Source organism: Phocoena phocoena, chromosome 6 (assembly GCF_963924675.1).
Source record: "Phocoena phocoena chromosome 6, mPhoPho1.1, whole genome shotgun sequence".
NCBI classification, from domain to species: Eukaryota; Metazoa; Chordata; class Mammalia; order Artiodactyla; family Phocoenidae; genus Phocoena; species Phocoena phocoena.
The window spans coordinates 92802122-92821499 of NC_089224.1; the positions used below are offsets into that span (position 1 = coordinate 92802122).

Below are 19378 nucleotides of genomic sequence, written 5' to 3' on the forward strand. Positions count from 1 at the left end.
GGACCCACTGGAACAGTACATCAAATTGGGAAATGGTGTGCACGGGAGTTGATGAGTAGCAGACTTAATCCAGACTGTAAAAAAAACAACAGAATAAACATGCAAAAGACCAAACAGTCTTCCAGTGATGCCAAATTCCACCATCCATTCTAGAAACATGCCAGGAATAAAGAAAATCTGGAGAGCAAAAAGTGAAGTCATCGGAATCCAAATGACAATGAAAGAGGGCTAAATGACATGTCACTCAAACTGCTAATTGACAACAAAATAAAAATTCAAATTTATGATTAATATTGTTATCAATCAATTTATAAAATGATTTCAGCTAACATGTTAAACGTCTATACAGTATGACCGAGTAGCAGCCCATAAAGTCAAAGGTATTAGGGAGTCTGTTCACGTGCTTCACATCAAGTGGTCAAAGGAGAAAGTAACCTCAAATGATACTTGGGTAACAGTTTACGGTTTTACAAATGACTTAGGCAAAGAATATAGGGGCACTTACTTAATATGACAGAAAGAGCTACTGTAAACCAATGGGCAAAAACATGCTTGAAACAGTCTCATTAAATTTAATAACAAAGCTAGACTGTCCCATCACTTCTATGTGGAAAGTCTAGCTAATATGATGAGGCAAGGAATGGAAATGAATAATCCAAAAATTTCAGATGAAACAGAATTAAATAAAAAGGAAATATTGAGAGATGTTGAGAAAGAGGTATGCACAAGGGTAAATGTTTTAATTGCAAAGTTCTGTAGCGACAACTGACTGGTAATATTTAAAAATTCAATTGTGATAAACTTGAAGGGTAATTTCAGGAGAATTTTATTGTATGGGGAAATTCTCAATATGAAGCTTTAAAAATAAAACTTAAAAAACATACTTTTACTACATATTTATACATAATTATATATGTACTCACACAGAAAAAAAGAGTACAAAACAAAAACTAAAATAGTTATATTTTTCTGTTTCACCTAAAACTATTAATTGGTCTCTTATTTACATAATAAGGAAAAGAAGCAAAAATTATTTTTAGAGAAACACATGCAAATCCCTCCTCACACTGATGGGATTCCTCTGGTTCCCTGTGTATAGTCCTACCTCTATTCCCTACACACTGGGAAAAAAATTCTACTCTCTCAGAGCTCTTTGTGCCTGAGTCCAAATTTCCAGGAGACAGAATATAAATGATCCATCTCAACTACTGGATCACCACCCTCAGTCCATCCAGAATGGGACAACCTCTATAGGTGGGCAAAGGATTAAGGAGAACGATGGGTATGGTTCTTGGGGGAAACGGTTGTTGACTGACATGGACCACAGAAGAAATGAGCTACAACAGAAAGGAAGAATTTAATGCTATGCCTAGACTTACCCAGCAGAAAAACTGCTTTGGACACTTATCAGGTCAAACCGTTCTTCCAAAAAAGCACCAAATGTTAGGAACCATGGTGTATAGACTGGAAGAATTCAAGTGTAAAAATATAACTGAGAAAGTAGAAACACATTATTTTTTTTCTTTGTATTTATTTATTATTTTTTTTAACATCTTTATTGGAGTATAATTGCTTTACAATGGTGTGTTAGTTTCCGCTTTATAACAAAGTGAATCAGTTATACATAGACATATGTCCCCATACCTCTTCCCTCTTGCATCTCCCTCCCTCCCACCCTCCCTATCGCACCCCTCCAGGCGGTCACAAAGCACGGAGCTGATCTCCCTGTGCTATGTGGCTGCTTCCCACTAGCTCTCTGTTTGACGTTTGGTAGACAAACACATTATTGATGATTCAAAGCTGTCAGCAAAGAAACTATGTCTTCTTACCAGGTATTTCAATAGTAACTATGAAGGAAAAGTTTAGCTGGAGTTTAGAATATACAAGACACAGAGAATCTAACCATTATATTGTAAATATTTGGGATTCAGGAACAACACAACTTTTCAAAAAGCCACATGTATTTCAAATCAAGTGTACTGACACATGGGAGATTCAAAGAGGGTGGAGGTTGAGTGGAGGTTCCCAGTTCATGAACTTATTGCGTATGTTATAATTATCCTAAATTTAACAAAAACCACATTTAATTGTGACGTTTATTAGCATTCCAAATGAATGACATTTGGAAGTTTATTTTGTTTTCCTTTTGTTTCCTTTGTTTTGTTTTGTATTTTAGTTTCTATGAATGACTATATTAATTCCATTATAGGGCAACAGATTCTGTGTATCATGTTTTTAAAAAAAACTGAAATTAGACCCCAAACAATTTAGGGTTGAGTTTGCATAGATTAGAAGACTTATTATATGTATATACTTAAATTATCAATCAATGACTGTAGTAATATTTACATCCATCATCATTCAAACATGCTGACTTTTAAAATGACTATAATACAGTCTCTAGTGAATTAAACAATTCTTATCATTTAAATACATGCTTACACCTAGAACAGTGACGGTGTTCCTTAAATATGCACTGGATATATAAATGAATCTAGTTCATTACCTAAGGTACTTGAAGAAAGAAGTTTCTAAGCGTTGGTGATCACGGAGCCGATCGCTAAAGTGAGATTTTCTTATCTGAAGAAAATACTAAAATAGTCATAACGGAGATATTTTCCTTTTGTGAAATGGAATGGCCTATAAAAAAATGGGAATGTTATGATGCAGGGGAACACTGAGTATCCCAGATCAGGATAAACTGAATTTAGTTGGAAGACCAAGTTTTATACTGAGGTTTGGCATGTACATTTATAAACTTAAGTTTACACTGTATGACATTTTGAGACATGGACAAGAAGTACCTAGGACTAAAAAATAGTAACTTTGCTTGAGTCACATTTTCATTTCATGTGAGGCTGAGTGCTGACCTTGGATTAGAGGAACTGAAAAACTCAGAAAAGTAGGTAAATAAAGAGGACAGAGGCAGATGTGTTGCAAACAGGAGATACAATCTCCCACTGCTTTAGTGGCTTGGTCTCTGCAAGGATTGGTGGAGACAACTGTTAAGATACACGAGGTGGGAGATGCTGGCCAGTGTAATTATATTGTATAAAAATGGCATAAACAACAAGGTCCTACTGTATAGCACAGGGAACTGTATTCCATGTCCTGTAATAAACCATAACGGAAAAGAATATGAAAAGAAGGTATATATACCTATAACTGAATCACTTTGCTGTACAGCAGAAATTAATACAACATTGTAAATCAACTACACTTCAATAAAATAAATTTTTAAAAAATGGCATCTGAGAGGCAATTCCCTGTACTGAGTGGGGGTGAAGGGGATGGGGGCTAAAGATCATCACTTGGGATTATCAGATGCTTTAGAGAGTGTCCACTCAAATGACATTCCCCAAATGTTCACTCCTCTTAGCCCTGTGTCTGTTCTACTTGGTCTTCTGCGTGGGCATCCACATACTCAAGTCCTCCTCCTCATGGCTGCCCTCTCTGCCTCAAGTCTCTGCAATGAACTTCATTGCTGAGTATGGATCAGTGGGTCTTGCACTTACTGGATCCTCTAATAGAGCACAGAGGCAGTATTACATGGTGGTTAAAAGTTTAGACTTTGGCCCAGACTGCCTGGATCTGAAATCCAGTACACCTTGACTTCTCAGCAGTGTCACTTTGGTCAAGTTACTTACGTTCTCTGTGCCTCAGTTTCCTCATCTGTACTTGGGAAGTAATAATAACAACCTGAGGACACTTTTCTGTTGCAAGGGTTTAATGAATTCCTATAGGGGGAGTGCTTAGTGTGGGACCTGACAAGTAGCAATTACTCACTACCATTATTCGTAAAAGAAACTTTTAACGTGTTGCTAGGATACATCCATCAAGTAGGTAAACCAATGACAGTGAAACCAATATTTCATTTGAAGCGGTGAATGAAAACAAGTCATCATATTTGTGAAGCCTGACAAGATACATCAGGGGATTAGGGAAAATTATGACTCTATAACCAAAACCCATACAACTCCACCTGAGCCGAGAAGGGGGAGATGATGCCCCAGGTAGAGGAACAGAAAAAGAACCACTTGAACCTGTCCTGTTATGAGGATGCCATTAGAGAAGTGGTTAAAGGGCAGTGCTGACAGTGATATGGAGAGAAGACAGAAGAGATGCCTGCACGTTCTCTTTTGAACTCATTGGATGTTCTCTTCTGGAGGTGCTGTGGGGTTTGCCTCCTGGACCAGATTTTTAGGGAAAAAAGGTAAGAATTCACGCCTAAGATGCTACTTCGCACTTTATATTTCTCCCCTGGGAAAGTGGTCTAAAGGGTGAATTTGCTAAAATTATTATAACCTATCATTTAAGAAGCCAAGCATCCACTGGATATTCCTTTAAGAAGACGTCACAGCCATCCTTGTTTTAGTTAGAAATCATAGAAGTACAATACTATCTTTGCTATACTAAAGTTAAAAATACTGAATACTAAGGTTATCATAAATATCATTTTCTAGGTCCTACAGGAGACATAAAGTCAAATAAGATGTGGTCTCTGTCCTTAACAAGCAGAGGGTAGACAGACATCACCCAGACAACAAGTGCTACAAAAGACTATGTACCATGCTTCCCTGTAATTTCCCAATCTAATTAGATAACTCCCTCCAGTATTTCCCCACATTTGGGAAAATATCAAATAGGTGAACACAGATTACTCTGCAAAATTTCTGAAAAGAACTGTACTGCTGGGACTTCAGCTACCTCTGCCTCCTAGCTTCCGACACTGGGCCTCATACCTTGAAACCACAGGAGAAACAGGAAATGTCAAAAGAGGAAAAAGTGAAAGGTGACAGGGAAAAAGTCATTGGTACTACCTGTGTTTGTGGACTAACAATCTCTGGCCCATGTTCAGATCCCACTTCCGGTAGTACACCCAGTAACTTCTCCGTATGCCAGATGTCTGCTCAGCAGGCAGTAAAGTGACGCAAGCCCAGTTATTTTCCTTGTTCTCCTTCCCCTATGGAAAAGTCACGCACTCTTGCTTTGCCAAACGTTGGCAGGGCAGGCTGTTCCTCTGAGGCCTCTTTCTGCCTGCAACATCCGACCCTGTCAATAACGCCCCCGTCCCATATCCCAGCATCTGTATCTCTTTGTCTGAGGGCTTCCTTTGGAGACCGCTCTATTCACTTGCAGGGGAGGTGAGAGCGGCAGAGAATTAATGCTCTCCAGAGAGAGGCCCTCAACAGTGACTGATGAGAGCAGGTCTATAAATGCCCCCAGATCCCTCTCTGCTGTGTTCACTCAAAGGCTTGAATTCCACCCCGGCTCCTACGGGGATTAAGTAGAAATTACCTTTCCTGTAATTGTTGGTTCCCTTCCTGTCTCACATCCTGACTCTCCCAGCAATGTTTGCTAGGTTTGTTTACCTCCCAAACAAGCTACTTGCGCTCGAACCCTCATCTCAGTTCCGCTTCAGGCAGAACCCAAACGGAGACACTGGCTCTGGCTCTGGCTTGCAGCACAGGAGCAAATCAAGGCTTCTGCCCAAGTAAATCTCCAACCAGTACAGAGAATGCTGGTCTCCCCTTCACTTAGCTGCTGGAAGGGGAAAGTCCTCTATGAGGGCCAGGAGAGATCAGCGTTCCAGTAGGAACTCTGCCCTCCCCAAAGGCAAAGATCCCCAATGCCTGCTCTGTTTCTGGGTCTCAGTTTTGCCCTCGCTTCTCCTCCCTCTGACGGTATAAACTAGAGCAGGGTGCTAGGCGGGGGCTGAGGGAAATGGCTGATCGTGTAGGGCCTGCTCTGCACAGCATCCATCCATTTCCTCTGAGGGAACGCATCAAAGTTGTTGGTGGCGCTCTTTAAAATGTGGAATATTCAGCGCTCATTAGTTTAAGCCACAGGTCCCAGTGCCAAATCTGAGACCACAGTGAAAGTCCTACATCACGCCCTGCTGCCGACGAGTACTTAAAATGCAGACTTTTACTACCGATTAGCTACAAAATCACCACTTTGGGAGCAACATTTAAAAGCCAAGCATGCATATTCTGAAGGAAATTGTGACTAAAAAGAGAGAAGTCTTGGCTAGAAACAGTACTGTGAAAAACACAAACAAGCAAATAAAGATTGCTTAACTTCTTTCTAAGTCCACTGCAAATTCATCTGGAAAGTTAACGCCTATAAAATAGGATCAAGACAATGAGGCCTTATTTGCAGATACGACTTGATTGGTGTAGGTCAAAATGAGTGAGCCAAGTCGACAGAGGTACCATTATCAAAATACACTATCAAACAACACAGCTGACTGTGCCTGAGCCCTCTCCACCAACAGCAGCAGGCAAATAGGCTGCCTGTTTCCGCCCAGGACAATAATCACACACACAAAACAAAATGAACCTTGAGAGCTAGAGAAGAAAGGATTGTGGAAAATGGGTCCTTTGAGGCAATTTTTTCATTTACGTGTGATGATATGAATGGGTCGGAGAATACCTTTCTGCTATGAGAATGTCTTTGATCAGTGAGAGTAAGAGGGATTGACAGGGCAGTGGGTCAGCATCCCTCCTCCAGGTGCGACAAGCCAAAGGAAGGCCACGTTCCCTAGCCTCTCAGCAAGGTGATGGAGTCAGTTGTTTCCACCATCTGCAGCCTCAATGCTCTACTCTGTGTCACACTGTGGCCAGCCATCAGGGCTCCTGTCCTGAGTGAATACCCACAGGGAGCTTGCCAAGTGGTGAAACAACCACCGTCATCTACGTGCAGATTTTTATGTGAGTTTGGATCCTGAAGACGCAAGGTGACACTAGGAGGGAGGAAAGGGACAGCTGGAGGGCATAACAGGATCTGTAGGGTCGGTGCTTTCAACCCAGGACAATTCTCCAGTCCTGATGGACTCCGTACAACAGTATTTGGCATTCGGGAAAAAAAAAAGATTGGAATTGTTTCACTTCGATTTCCTGATCATCAGCTAAAGCATTATTTTATTTCTTAAAGCAGAGCTGTTCTGTGGGATAGTATACAAAGTTCACATGACAATTTAGATAAAAGCTGAGATTCAGAAGGATTTTATACTTGAGACCGACCGCTTCAGGCTATGTCTCCAGATGCCCCAAAGGCATGTCTTCAATCATCTGTACCCAGGTGAGCAATGATATTTCACTTCCTAGTAAGTAATACATGTTTGTTATAAATAGTTTTTCAAAAGCAGAAGAAATGGATTTATTTAAACAGGTAAATATACTGCCTATAGATAACTACTGTTAATATTTTGACATTTTTCTTCTCAGTTGTTTTCCTGAGTGCATAATTTTATGAAATTGGACTTTTATATATACAGTTTTATACAGTGATGGTAAACACACACAGAGTTTTGGCTCATTTCATATGATATTTGGCCAATCTACGATGTCATTAAATAATCTTTAAAGACCTGATTTTACTGAATACATTTCACTGTGGATGTGTTTTTATTCTGTTAACCTTGGAAGTTGGTTGTCGCTGCCTCTAGTTTCTGGGTGGAGTGTCAGCCATCAGAGTTACCCTCTGGTCCCCTGACACCCCCATTCTCACCCTGCCCCTGGGGAGGAAGGCTTCCTCATCTCCTCCCTCTCCCCTTTTCTTTGGTCTTGGGCTGCCAGTCTGTAGTTTATAGAGGTAGGCTCCATGTGCCCAGCATTGCCTGTTCCAGGGGATGCAAGCCAATCTAATTTAGAGATTCAGTATTAGGTTGCTGTGCACCTAAGCCTGCATTAGGCAGGAGATGCGGGCAGGCTTGATTCTCCACCTGACTTCTCTGTTGTATTATAATTCAACTGATTTAGAACTCAGGAGAGGTGAAGAAAGGTGTCATTTATTAAGCCCTCCCAAACCATAGCCAAATTGTTTCTAAAGTCCTATTCCAAGGAATGCTGGGATGAACATCCTTTTACAGGAATCTTTGTGTGTTTCTTGAATTATTTCTTACGAGAAGCTCCTTGGTGGGTAATTTAGTTTTACGATTTATACTTTTAAGACTGCAAACATACTGACAATTTACCATATTGCTCTGGAAACATGCTACCAATTTTAAATACACAGATGTATTGTGAATGCTCTACATTACGAGAAAGGAGGCTATTAAGAGGAAGACCTTGAAGATAGAAGAAAGAAGGAGAAATATTCAGTAGAAGGTCTTCCTTGGCTGAGGGAAGAGACCATTACTCTAATAAAGGTGAGGAAGTATGGTTAAATACAGATGCACACAAGTTTAGAGGTGGAACTAGTGGAAATTTGAGAGAGTTCATACCTGAGAAAATTAGAAGTGTATGTATTTTAACCATATACACATATATACATTTTAAATATCACCTTTGAAATTTTATAAAACTATACTTTACATTAGCACCCAGTATATCCTATAACGAGGTGCAGTAGGATGGGCATTCAACAATGACGGCTACCAGGAGCGTTTCAGAGGGAATTAAGAAAATAGTACATCGAACTCACGTACCTCAGAATATATTTTATACACTCTAGCGATAACTTACAACTGGAAAAGTATCCAACTTGGACTCTACTTAGTAAATGACTAAGTAAATTTACTAAGTAAACTAATTTTACTCTGTAAATGATTCAATCTTGTAATAAGCCCTGCTAAGAACTTAAAAATTTTTTTCTCCATTACTCTTGTAGGAAGTTTTGTCCTTAATTTTGAATGACACCTATTCACACAAAACAAGGTAGCCATCACTGTTTCAACATATGCAGCAACTAGACTCAGCTCTCAAGTTTATAGTTCTCGGGTTCACTGCAACTAGGAAAGAAAGAATGCTCTGAATTTGAAACATTGTTATTGCTTGACACTTTACACAAATAAAACGCAACTGGTTGAATGACCTAATGACAAAGGCAGACAGCAAAGAAGATGAATATTTAAAAAATCTTTTCATCAAGATTGATAAGAAAATGCACCTACTAACGCACTGCGTATTTCAGTTCCTTCTCACTATCATTCATGTCAAATGAAGTGCTGTAACAACATTCATGGGCTACAACATCTCACAGAATGTTGCCTATCCACACTTGGCCTCCAAACCAAAGCAGGTTACTGTATGTAAGCAGATGCTATGCCAGAAATACATTCTTCATGTGGCCGGGGGAGATTTAGAGAATAGTGTTAAAAACCTACGGGAAAGGCAGAGATAATACAGAACAGGAAATTCCTTTTAATGTAGAAGTCTCTTAACCTGACAGCTTCCTCCGAAAAGCCAAAGAAGAACCATGTTTTCCTGAGAAAGGTTCATTTGGATTTACTAACTGACAACAAAATATTGATTTTATTTTGTGGGATGCATTTTTCCCCCCATCTCTCTCAGTATAATCTTTTATTTGGGAGTGAATGCCATATTATTTAGAAGCTTCTAGGAAACTAACATAGGAAGTTTCTGTTGCCAAAATTTAAATAGATTGCTCAGGAACTTCGATAGTTTTTCTAAAACAAAAAGCATGATCTAGCACAAGGACAAAGGTATTTTTTAGTTAGGCAAGGCCTGACTCTTCCATCTTGAGCTGGGCCATTTGAGGAAGAAATGAAATGGGATTTCCAGATATTTCTCTGGTTAGACATACACTCTTCTTGACACACTGGTTTGGTAAAGACCACTCATCACTTCCTCAGTATCCACACTCTCCTTCCTCTTCAGTAACAAAACTCTGTAAAGCTAAGGATGGGATTGAGACAAAGTCCCGCTCAGTGAGATCTACGTGGAAGTATTGTGTGAATTGCTACAGAGTCTCCTTAAATAGCAATATGACTGTCTTTATCCTTTCTTGCCTCCTGGAATGAGCCCCTGATGGTAGGAGCTCCAACAGCTATCTTGGACCATGAGGTGACCTGAAGATGATAGAAGAGAGGTCTGAAAGAGAGGACTCTGGGTCCCTGAAGACATCAGACAGCTGCCATATTAGCTCTGACTTTTCTACTCAAGACTTAATTTGAGAGAGACACAACTGTTTATCATGTTTAAGCTAGTGGTACTTTAGATTTTTCTACTACACCCAGCTAAATTTAATCTCAGCTAATATTGGGTTAAAAAGGAAGCTCAGAGGACAAACTAGAAGGGATTATACCATCTCAGGCTCTGCCAGTGATTGGTCCCTGTTAGAGTGTGGAACACAATCAAAGATCACAAAATGGAATTCTAAGTGCCAGGTGGGGATGCTGAGGAGAGAAATCACACCCAGAACTGTTACACACCCCAATCTGTCAAGAGTAAGCCCCACATGGACATATACACACTACCAAATGGTAAAATAGATAGCTAGTGGGAAGCAGCCACAAAGCACAGAGAGATCAGCTCGGTCTCTCTAGACCACCTAGAGGGGTGGGATAGGGAGGGTGGGAGGAAGATGCAAGAGGGAGGAGATATGGGGATATATGTATATGTATAGCTGATTCACTTTGTTGTAGGGTAGAAACTGGCACACCACTGTAAAGCAATTACATTCCAATAAAGATGTTAAAAAAAAAAAAAAGAGTAAGCCCCAAACTCAGATTTTTAAAAAATGCTATCTCCTGATTTTAAAATGCTTGCCAAAATTAAAACATACATTAAATATACATATGTATTTTAAAATATACAAATACACACACACACACACACACACACATATATATATATGCACCTGCACACACACAAATAGGCCATATATATATCACACACATTAAGGGCCAATTGAAAAGCACCCATAGAATGACTATGGCCTTAAAGCCATGGTTTTTGTCTTCTGGGTTAAATTGGCATTATATCTTATGTAACACTTTAGAAGCTCTGGAGATGGGATTTCCTTCTTCTCCCTGGCTTTTGATACAACTCAACAAATGGAGGTAATACGTAAGATGTGGGTGGGGTGAGGGGTGGTGGGGAGGAGAAAGACCAGATGACACATCGGACACTGGATTGACTCTACCTTCTGCATTTACTCAGCCCTGTGAGTACCATTTAGTTACCTAACCTCTCCTAGTATCCAGGCCTTTTCTGTAAAACTGATACTGTAAAATCGTAACATGAAAGCGCTTCATAAATTACAGATCACTTTACAAATTAAAGGTGTATCTGGACAAGAATGAATACATTTAATAATTCTACTTCATGGTCACTGGTAAGAGAAATCCTCTCTAGCACATTGTACCAAGAGGACACTGGGGAAGGCTTTCCTATCCTCTGACCACAGAAGTGAAGTAGGACAGAGCAGTCTGCCCTTCCTCTGTGTTTAAGCATTCAGTCTTTGACCAAGTGCCCTCATGATGCGTTCCAACCAAACACCATATAATACTGGCAGCCAATAGTGATAAGTGTCTTTAACAGTAGCATACGTGCACTCTCTTAATACACATCACATTGTCCTATATGCTGGGCATAACAAAACTAATAAATAAAACACACAGATACCAGACTAAGAAGAAATTAGAATTCAATATTTGACAATTATTTGCTCTCTCTCCAAATAAATTTCAGTACCATCTTTGCCTGGGAAATATACGAGAGGTCTGGATCTATCTTATGCACTGAGGATTCATTCATTCCTTCATTCCTCATTCACACTTCTAAAGTACAGATGGGGTTACAAAAGAAGTTCCTACAGAAGACCAAGGCAACAGGAGAATTGTTTTAAAGCTTAAGGAGCACAAAAGAGAGAACACTTCCAGAGGTGTATTTAGCAAGATCATCTTTCCAGCATCGAAAAAGAACTTAGCTCCTTCAACGGTGAGTAATTCTTGACATCTAAATCATGCTCTGAGTTTGGAACAGCTGAATCCACTGCAGATTGTATGACTCCCCTCTACCTCTTCCAATAGGGAAGGAGAACCCAAACTTTGCTTATTCCTTCAGCATCTGGGCCATCAGAAAGACTGCTTCATAGGCTATTATTGGTTCGTTGTATACAAATAAAATAGCCTTAATTTTATTCATCAGGGTTTTAATCTGGTGGCATCTCACACAACTCCAGGTTTTATCAGAACACTTAAAAGGTAAAGGTGTGAACATGTAGCAGCGTGGATACATAATGATGATGCCCTTCCCTGGAAGCTAGGAAGAGTCTCCGCCTGTCTATTCCCAGTCTTCGGGCCACACCTAAAGCTCAGATTTTTGGCAAGGCACCACGTTCCCCACCATCAGATCATATTTCTGGAACTCTGGAACAATAAAGAAAGCAGCAGTTTTTTCCAACGGAAGCTTCATGCTATGTTTGTGTAAGAGCTATTTAGCAAAAGTGAAGTGGGATGAGGGGCTCTGACTTTATTATGTGAAATGCTTAGGAGTTGAAGAGTTTTGCTTTCATAGAGGGGCCAGTCCAAAATATGCACTTTAGGAAAGGCAATTTATAAATACATGTCAGGGAGAAAACCCAAAAGAAAGGTCACTGTGAAACAGTCATCTCTTGGAAAGGAAAAGCTGAAGAGCTTTTCGTTTGTTTTGTCAAAGGCTTTCATGTAATTAAGTTCAAGGTGCTAAATCTTTCCCCCAATCTATTGATTGTGTCTCTGGAGGGAACGGTACTAACTACAGATTTCACTGCTTTTGCCCTATACTCTTTGATGACAGTCGGGGATGGTGCCCCAAAAGAAAACATCTACACTGAAGTTCATCCATTCAAATAAAGTGTATCTGTGCATATACTCCCCCCATCAAGTGGTACAATTCTGACACCCTATAAAAAATGAAGCAATACTGTTACCCTTTTTGTTTAGTCAATCATATGTGCTGAGAGATAACAGCAAATTTCATGTTGGTAAAGGAAATTCTCTATCTTGAAATTTTACATAAGAGGAGAAGATGTCTGAATTGGGAGGGGTAGCCATATACTTGCAAGTGTGTATCTATGTGTTTGCATATTTGTCTGCCTGTGTTTGTGGCTGTGGACAGCTGTGCGGTCATTCAGTGTCAAATGGAAAAGGTTTGAAAAACTCATTTTTCTGGGGAAAATAATGAATAACCTCAAAAATGTCCCTATGATTTTCAATTTCACGTAAAGGCCGGATCACAATCAGTTCCAATATTACCATTCTATGCACACATGGGAATCTGATGAACTGTTTCATCTCCCTGAAGAAATGTCTAAATTTCCAAACAGAACCACACAGTTTATCGTTTTCAAACTAATCCTGTGATAAAACAGGCTTGCTTGATCTCTTTGCCAAAATTCACATTCAAACTTCTACTAATACCATTTCTAAACACCAGTCATCTTCTATCAATTTTCTCCATAAATATCATATTCTAATTATACCTAAGCATACTCTTCAGAGGCTTGGCAATGTTACAATAAAGACATGTAGGTTTCCAGGTTAGACAGGAACTGAGTCCAGCTGACCCTCTGCTGTACCTTCTCGTGACCCAACCAAAATGAGAAAAGGAAAATAAAGTCAAGGGAAAGTTCAGTTAAAACAAACTTTTGAGAAATTTCTGCTTGTTAGATTACAAACGGATCCAGACTGAAGAAAGGCACTGGGACCCCTATTGGCAATTCCACTTTCCAAGACAGGATGTAGTATTTGGAAGGAGAAAGCTGAAGACAGAGCAGGTCTTGAGGAAAGCAGTTCATACTCAACTCATTACCCATTGAACTGATTTGGATCAACAGTACTGAGAGGCCCTGGGCAGACCTGGCCAAGCCAAACAGAGGAGCTGGTCTATGGCAAGTTTTTCCCTGATGCAGAGGGGTTCTTCCCTGATGGAGTGGGCAGTGACATGAGGAATAAGGCCAGCCTTTGGGACCTCATGAGAACTCGGAGTGGAGGCCAACAGAGGACTGAGTCTACAAAACTGAACCCCGCCTGGCGTAACTACTTCAATCAAGAGAGGACATCTTTAGGGAGTTCTTTTGTCTCTTAAAGGCAAAAGCCTTTCAAACTTCATAGGAAAGGGAAAAAAAAGCACAAATTAAAAGTAGATTCAACAGATTGATAAAATGGTAGATGCTAGCATCATAAACAAAATTCAAAGGCAAGTGAAACACAGAGAAAAAATACTTGCCGCAGACTTGGCAGCAGGAGGGTTAATATCATTAAGATTTAAAATGCATTTACAAATCACTAAGAAAAAGAAGCACCCTCAAATGAAAGATGGATAATAATCCCAAAATATTTTAAGAGGTATTCAAAAAAAAAGAGCTATATATGGCCAACAGTACATGAAAAAAGTGTTCAGCCTCACTAATGAGGAAAAACAATATAAAATGGGATTCTAGGGACTTCTCTGGTGGCACAGTGGTTAAGAATCCTCCTGCCAGTGCAGGGGACACAGGTTCGATCCTGGTCTAGGAAGATCCCACATGCTGCAGAGCAACTAAGCCCCTGTGCCACAACTACTGAGCCTGCACTCTGGAGCCCACGAGCCACAACTACTGAGCCCGTGTGACACAACTACTGAAGCCCGCGTGCCTAGAGCCCATGCTCTGCAACAAGAGAAGCCACTGCAATAAGAAGCCCACGCACAGCAATGAAGAGTAGCCCCTGCTCACCGCAACTACAGAAAAGCTCACACGCAGCAACGAAGACCCAACGCAGCAGAAAAAAAAAAAAAAAAGGGATTCTACTTTTCACATATAAATTAGGGGTGTCATGTTCAAATGATACTAACCTGTGTTGGCTGTGTCCTATATACGGACCCAGGCACTACATGTAGGAGTGCAATTTGGTACCCATTTTCTACAGAGCCACTTGGCACACGTATCAAAGGCCTTAAAAAATAGGCATCCTCTTTGAAGGAATAATACCTACCACTTCAGATATTTGTATTAGGGAAATTATTAGAAATATGATAGTATTGTTTGTAACAGCCTAAATATACAATAGGTAATTACATGATAAAAATAAAAGCACATCCTGTAATGGAATACTGTGTGACCCTGAAAAATGATAAAGTAGAAGTGTGTTTCTTATTATGAAAAGAAGACTGCAAAATATGATGGAAAAGTCAAGTTAAAAAAGAGAACATACAATACAATCCTTTTTTGAGTAAACATTATTTATGTATGATATATGTACACGTATGACAACTGCTACTACCTGACAACTGCAAAAAGAAGGATATGTACCAAAATATTAGTGTATTTACAGAAAAATTTTCTGATTATTTTATCTTCTACAATAAACACTATCAGTGAAATAAAATGTATTCTTAAAAAACAAATAAAAGAGACTTTGACAAGAATTCAGATACAGAAGTCATGTTTAAAAAAATCAACGTTTCTCTACATCAAGAATAATTGTCTAACAGCTCATACTACTCAATAACAAAAAAACAAACAACCCAATCGAAACATCCGGGAATAAGACCTAAATAGATGGAATATTACTCAGCCATATAAAAGAATGAAATAATGCCATTTGCAGCAACATGGATGGACCTAGAGATTATCATACTAAGCGAAGTAAGTCAGAAAGAGAAAGACAAATACCGTGTGACGTCACTTATATGTGGAATCTAAAATACGACACAAATGAACATATCTATGAAACAGAAACAGTCTCACAGACATAGAGAACAGACTGCGGTTGCCAAGGGGGAGGGGGAGTGGGGAAGGGCAGGATTGGGAGTTTGCAATTAGCAAATGCAAACTAGTATATATAGGATGGATAAACAACAAGGTCCTACTGTATAGCACAGGGAACTATATTCACTATCTTGTGATAAACCATAATGCAAAAAATATGAAAAAGGATATATATGTATAACTAAGTCACTTTGCTGTACAGCAGAAATTAACACAACACTGTAAATTGACTATACTTCAATAAAATTTTTAAAATTTTTAAAAAGTAAAAGAGGAATAATTGTTTGAAATTTAATTTGAAAAGATGCTATTCATGATAGCAGTATTGAATAGAATACATTTAGGTCTAAATTTGAAAAATATATGCAGGCCTTAATTACTAGAAATCTATGACTTTACTGAAGGATACAAAAAGAGCTGGTTATAAATGGACATACCATATTTTTGACTTGGAATGACTATTATTATAAAATGTAAATAATCCCCAATTTAATTCTATATTTTCTATATTGAAATCAAAATCCTGGCTGGTTTCATTTGGAATATGTGAAAGTGAATTAAAAATTCATATTAAGTAATAAATATATAAGAACTGATTTAAAGAGAAAAGATAAGAAAAAGGAGAATGTGCACTACCAGATATTTAAATATATTGTAAGGTTATAATAATTAAATCACTTTTTGAAAGCTTAAAAATAATAGATAATAGGATAGACTATCCTATCATCTAGGATAATAAAAAATTCATAGAAAGCCAGGAGGAGATCAAATACCCATAAGCTTTTAGTGTATGATAAAAGTGGCATTCAATTAAATTGGAAAAGGATGAATGGCTAGTAAACAAATGATGCTGGGACGACTGGTTAACTATTTATTAAAAAATAAAGTTAGACATCTTTGTCGTACCATACATTAAAACAAGCTCCTGACAGATTAAACTGTTAGATGGGAAAATATTTCTCATTTGGGAAATGAGAAAGCCATTCTAAGAACATAAGCAAATGTAGGATCTTAAAGACAAAGTTTGATGGATTTGGCTATATACAAATTTAAATCATCCATCTAACAACACTGTGATAAAGAAAAGTAAAAGGCAGTGAACTGGAGAAATATTTGCAGCATGTATAAAAAAGAGTTACCAGTCTTACTATGTAAAGAGCTTTTACAAATCATTAAAATAAACTAATAAACATGTACCATAATTGCAAAATGGGCAAAAATTATGACCAGGTAATTATCAAAGGAAAAATACAAATGCCCAGTAAATGTATCAGAAAATGTTCATTCCCCAGTAAAACTAAAACAATTGAATTTGCTAAAATGATACCTCTATTCACCTACCAAATTGGCAAAGACATTAAAAATATGAGCACATGTTATTGGTGACCATGTGGCAAACTTACTGCTATGATAACTCTGCTGGTGGGAATGTAAATCTATACAAGCCTCCAAGGGAGAACTGGAAATATGTATCAAGTAGTTTACAAATGTCCGTATCTTTAATTCAGCAACTTTACAGAAATTCTTCCTACAGAAGTAATGGAAGGGGTCCATAGATATTTGTGTTTACCATGACAATAAAAACCTAAGTGTCCAACAACTGGTGACAGGTAAAATAGATCATAGTACATGCACCCATTAGACTAGTATGTGACTTAGGTAGGTATATAATAACTATATTATATTACATATATAATGATATAGATCATTTCATGATATAACAAATGAAAAATGTAGGCTACAAAAGAGCAAGACACCAGTTTGGTTTAAAGTATGTGCAGATGTGCATACTGGGCAAATGTTCAACAACATGTAAAGAGTGGCTTTATAACGGTGATGGGATTAGAGGCTTCCTTCCCCCACCCCCCTTTTCCTCCTCTGATTTCATTCATTTCACAAAAATTGGCATGCTATCATGTGTCTGTCATTTCTATATGCTCCAAATTTTCTTCAACTGAATATGTGTCACGTTGTAATCAGAAAAAGTTAAATTTTAGAAAAGTAAAAGTCCAGCATCTTAAACTGACTTCCTCTTCCAGGTGCTAAAAATCTTGTAAAGGACTCAGAGCAACGAAATTCATATTGAAAGCATAAAATCACGTACCAGAGAATTGGGGAAATGTTCAGGTCACTTCACCTCTTACCTTTAGAGACACTTCATAAAACATACTCACCTGTTCCAGTTTGGCCACAGTTTATCCCTACGAGCGTGAATTGTGAAGGGCATCTCAAGGACCTCTTCCTAAGAGGGTCCTCAAAGACCACTTAATAAGGAGCCTGACATCTTCCTAAACCTTTAAAATCCATCATCCCAAGGGACCCCACCCACCAACAATAGAAGGGTAGGTATGATTCTGACTTTGGGGATGGGGACGCTTGACTCAGGGTGCTGTGGCTTGCCCTAGGCTGAGCCCGGCTTCGAGACAGAGAGGCAGCGGTGGGTGGGCAGGGCCGGGGCGCAGGCTGGGGCTGGGGCCGGGGCCAGGCCGGGAGGGGCGGGCACCTTACCGCGGCTTGCTGGAAGGCGCCCTTGGTGTAGGTGCCGCCACCGCGGTAGGTGATGGCCGGGATCTCGCGGCTGAGCAGCGCGCACTTGTGCTGGTGCGCGCGGCGGGAGGAGATGTAATCGACGCGCGGCACCACGTTGTTCTTGGACGAGAAGGTCACGATGGCCACGCGCGTGGCCGTGGGCACCACGGGGAAGTCGGACAGCAGCTTACGGACGAACTTGAGCTCGCTGAGGAAGTTGGCTTGGCCCACGCTGGACGACTCGTCCACCAGGAAGACGAGCTCCAGGCGCTCGCTGAGCTCCCGCAGCCGCCGCACGCGTCGCCGGAAAGCCTGGCCCAGCCGCTCCACTTTGCTCTCCTCCGCCGCCGCGTCCTCGCCGGGCGCGGGCGGAGCGGGCAGCCGCCCCGGGGTCTCGGGCGCGGCCTCGGGGAAGAGGCGGAAGCTGAAATTGCGCGACGGGGACAGCTGCTGAAAGGTCGCCCAGCCCGAAACGAGCGCCAGACCCCAGCAACAAAAGGCCAGGCGCGCCCACATTGCGCTGGAGACGGAGCGGCCGCCCGGGGCGCAGGCGTCGGCCCGGCGCGGAGAGATGCTCAGCCGCCCGGCTCGCCGAGGGGCGTGCGCGGCGCGGGGCTCGGGGCACGGGTCGGCGGCCGCGAGCTTCAGCGCCCTCTCATCTGACACTGGGGACACAGTCCAACCTCCTCCGGCCGCCCGGGGACAAGGGATGGAACGGCGCGCGCTCGCTACCCCTCTCGCTCTCGTCTTTTCTCTCCCCTCTCTCCTCCTCCTCGCTCTCCCTGAAGCCTATAAAATGTTTGAAGGAAAGGGGGCAGTCAAGAAAAATCTCCCGCTTCCCTCCTTCTCTCCCTCCTATCTCTGTCTCTCCCTCTCCCCTCTCCTTCCTCTATCTCTGCCTCTATCTCTCTCCTCCCCCTTCTCATCCTCCTCCCGAGTTCAAGCCAAAGACTCTCGGAGATTCCATGACACCAGAACCCCGCGTCTGTCAGGCTGTCAACATTCCCGCAGCAAGCGCACCAGCGCCGAAGCCCTGATTGATCCCATATGTCTGGCAGGAGCTGCAGAGGAATTCACTGGAGATGGATCCAGATACCGAGAGTGCCACAGTAATTGGAAACACTTCGTAGAGGAAACACACACGGACTGGCCAGGGAGTTGAAAGCATCCTTTGAAAATTGCTTGCTCACCTTTTGTGTCTCTCTTTCCCTCTCCGGTTCCTCAAAGCCCTCACCAAGTGGATGTTTATTTGACTTTCCTGGTGGGGCTTTCTGGTTGTGTGAGTGTGTCCTCTTGAGGGTCGCCTCAGATCACACCATATAGGGGTTGCATCTACCCCTATGCAGCCCATAGGGATGATTTGTCATGG

The 19378-nt window shown here is 40.7% G+C and overlaps 1 protein-coding gene across 1 annotated transcript in view; it reads right to left on the bottom strand.

Moving 5' to 3' along the window:
* The window catches only part of SVEP1 (sushi, von Willebrand factor type A, EGF and pentraxin domain containing 1), a 182274-nt gene extending 163749 nt beyond the window's left edge, over positions 1-18525 (bottom strand). Inside the window, exon 1 of the mRNA XM_065878472.1 lies at positions 17989-18525. Coding sequence (XP_065734544.1) covers positions 17989-18525 — 537 coding nt within the window. The remainder of the gene's footprint in view (positions 1-17988) is intronic.
* Positions 18526-19378: the final 853 nt, after the last annotated feature.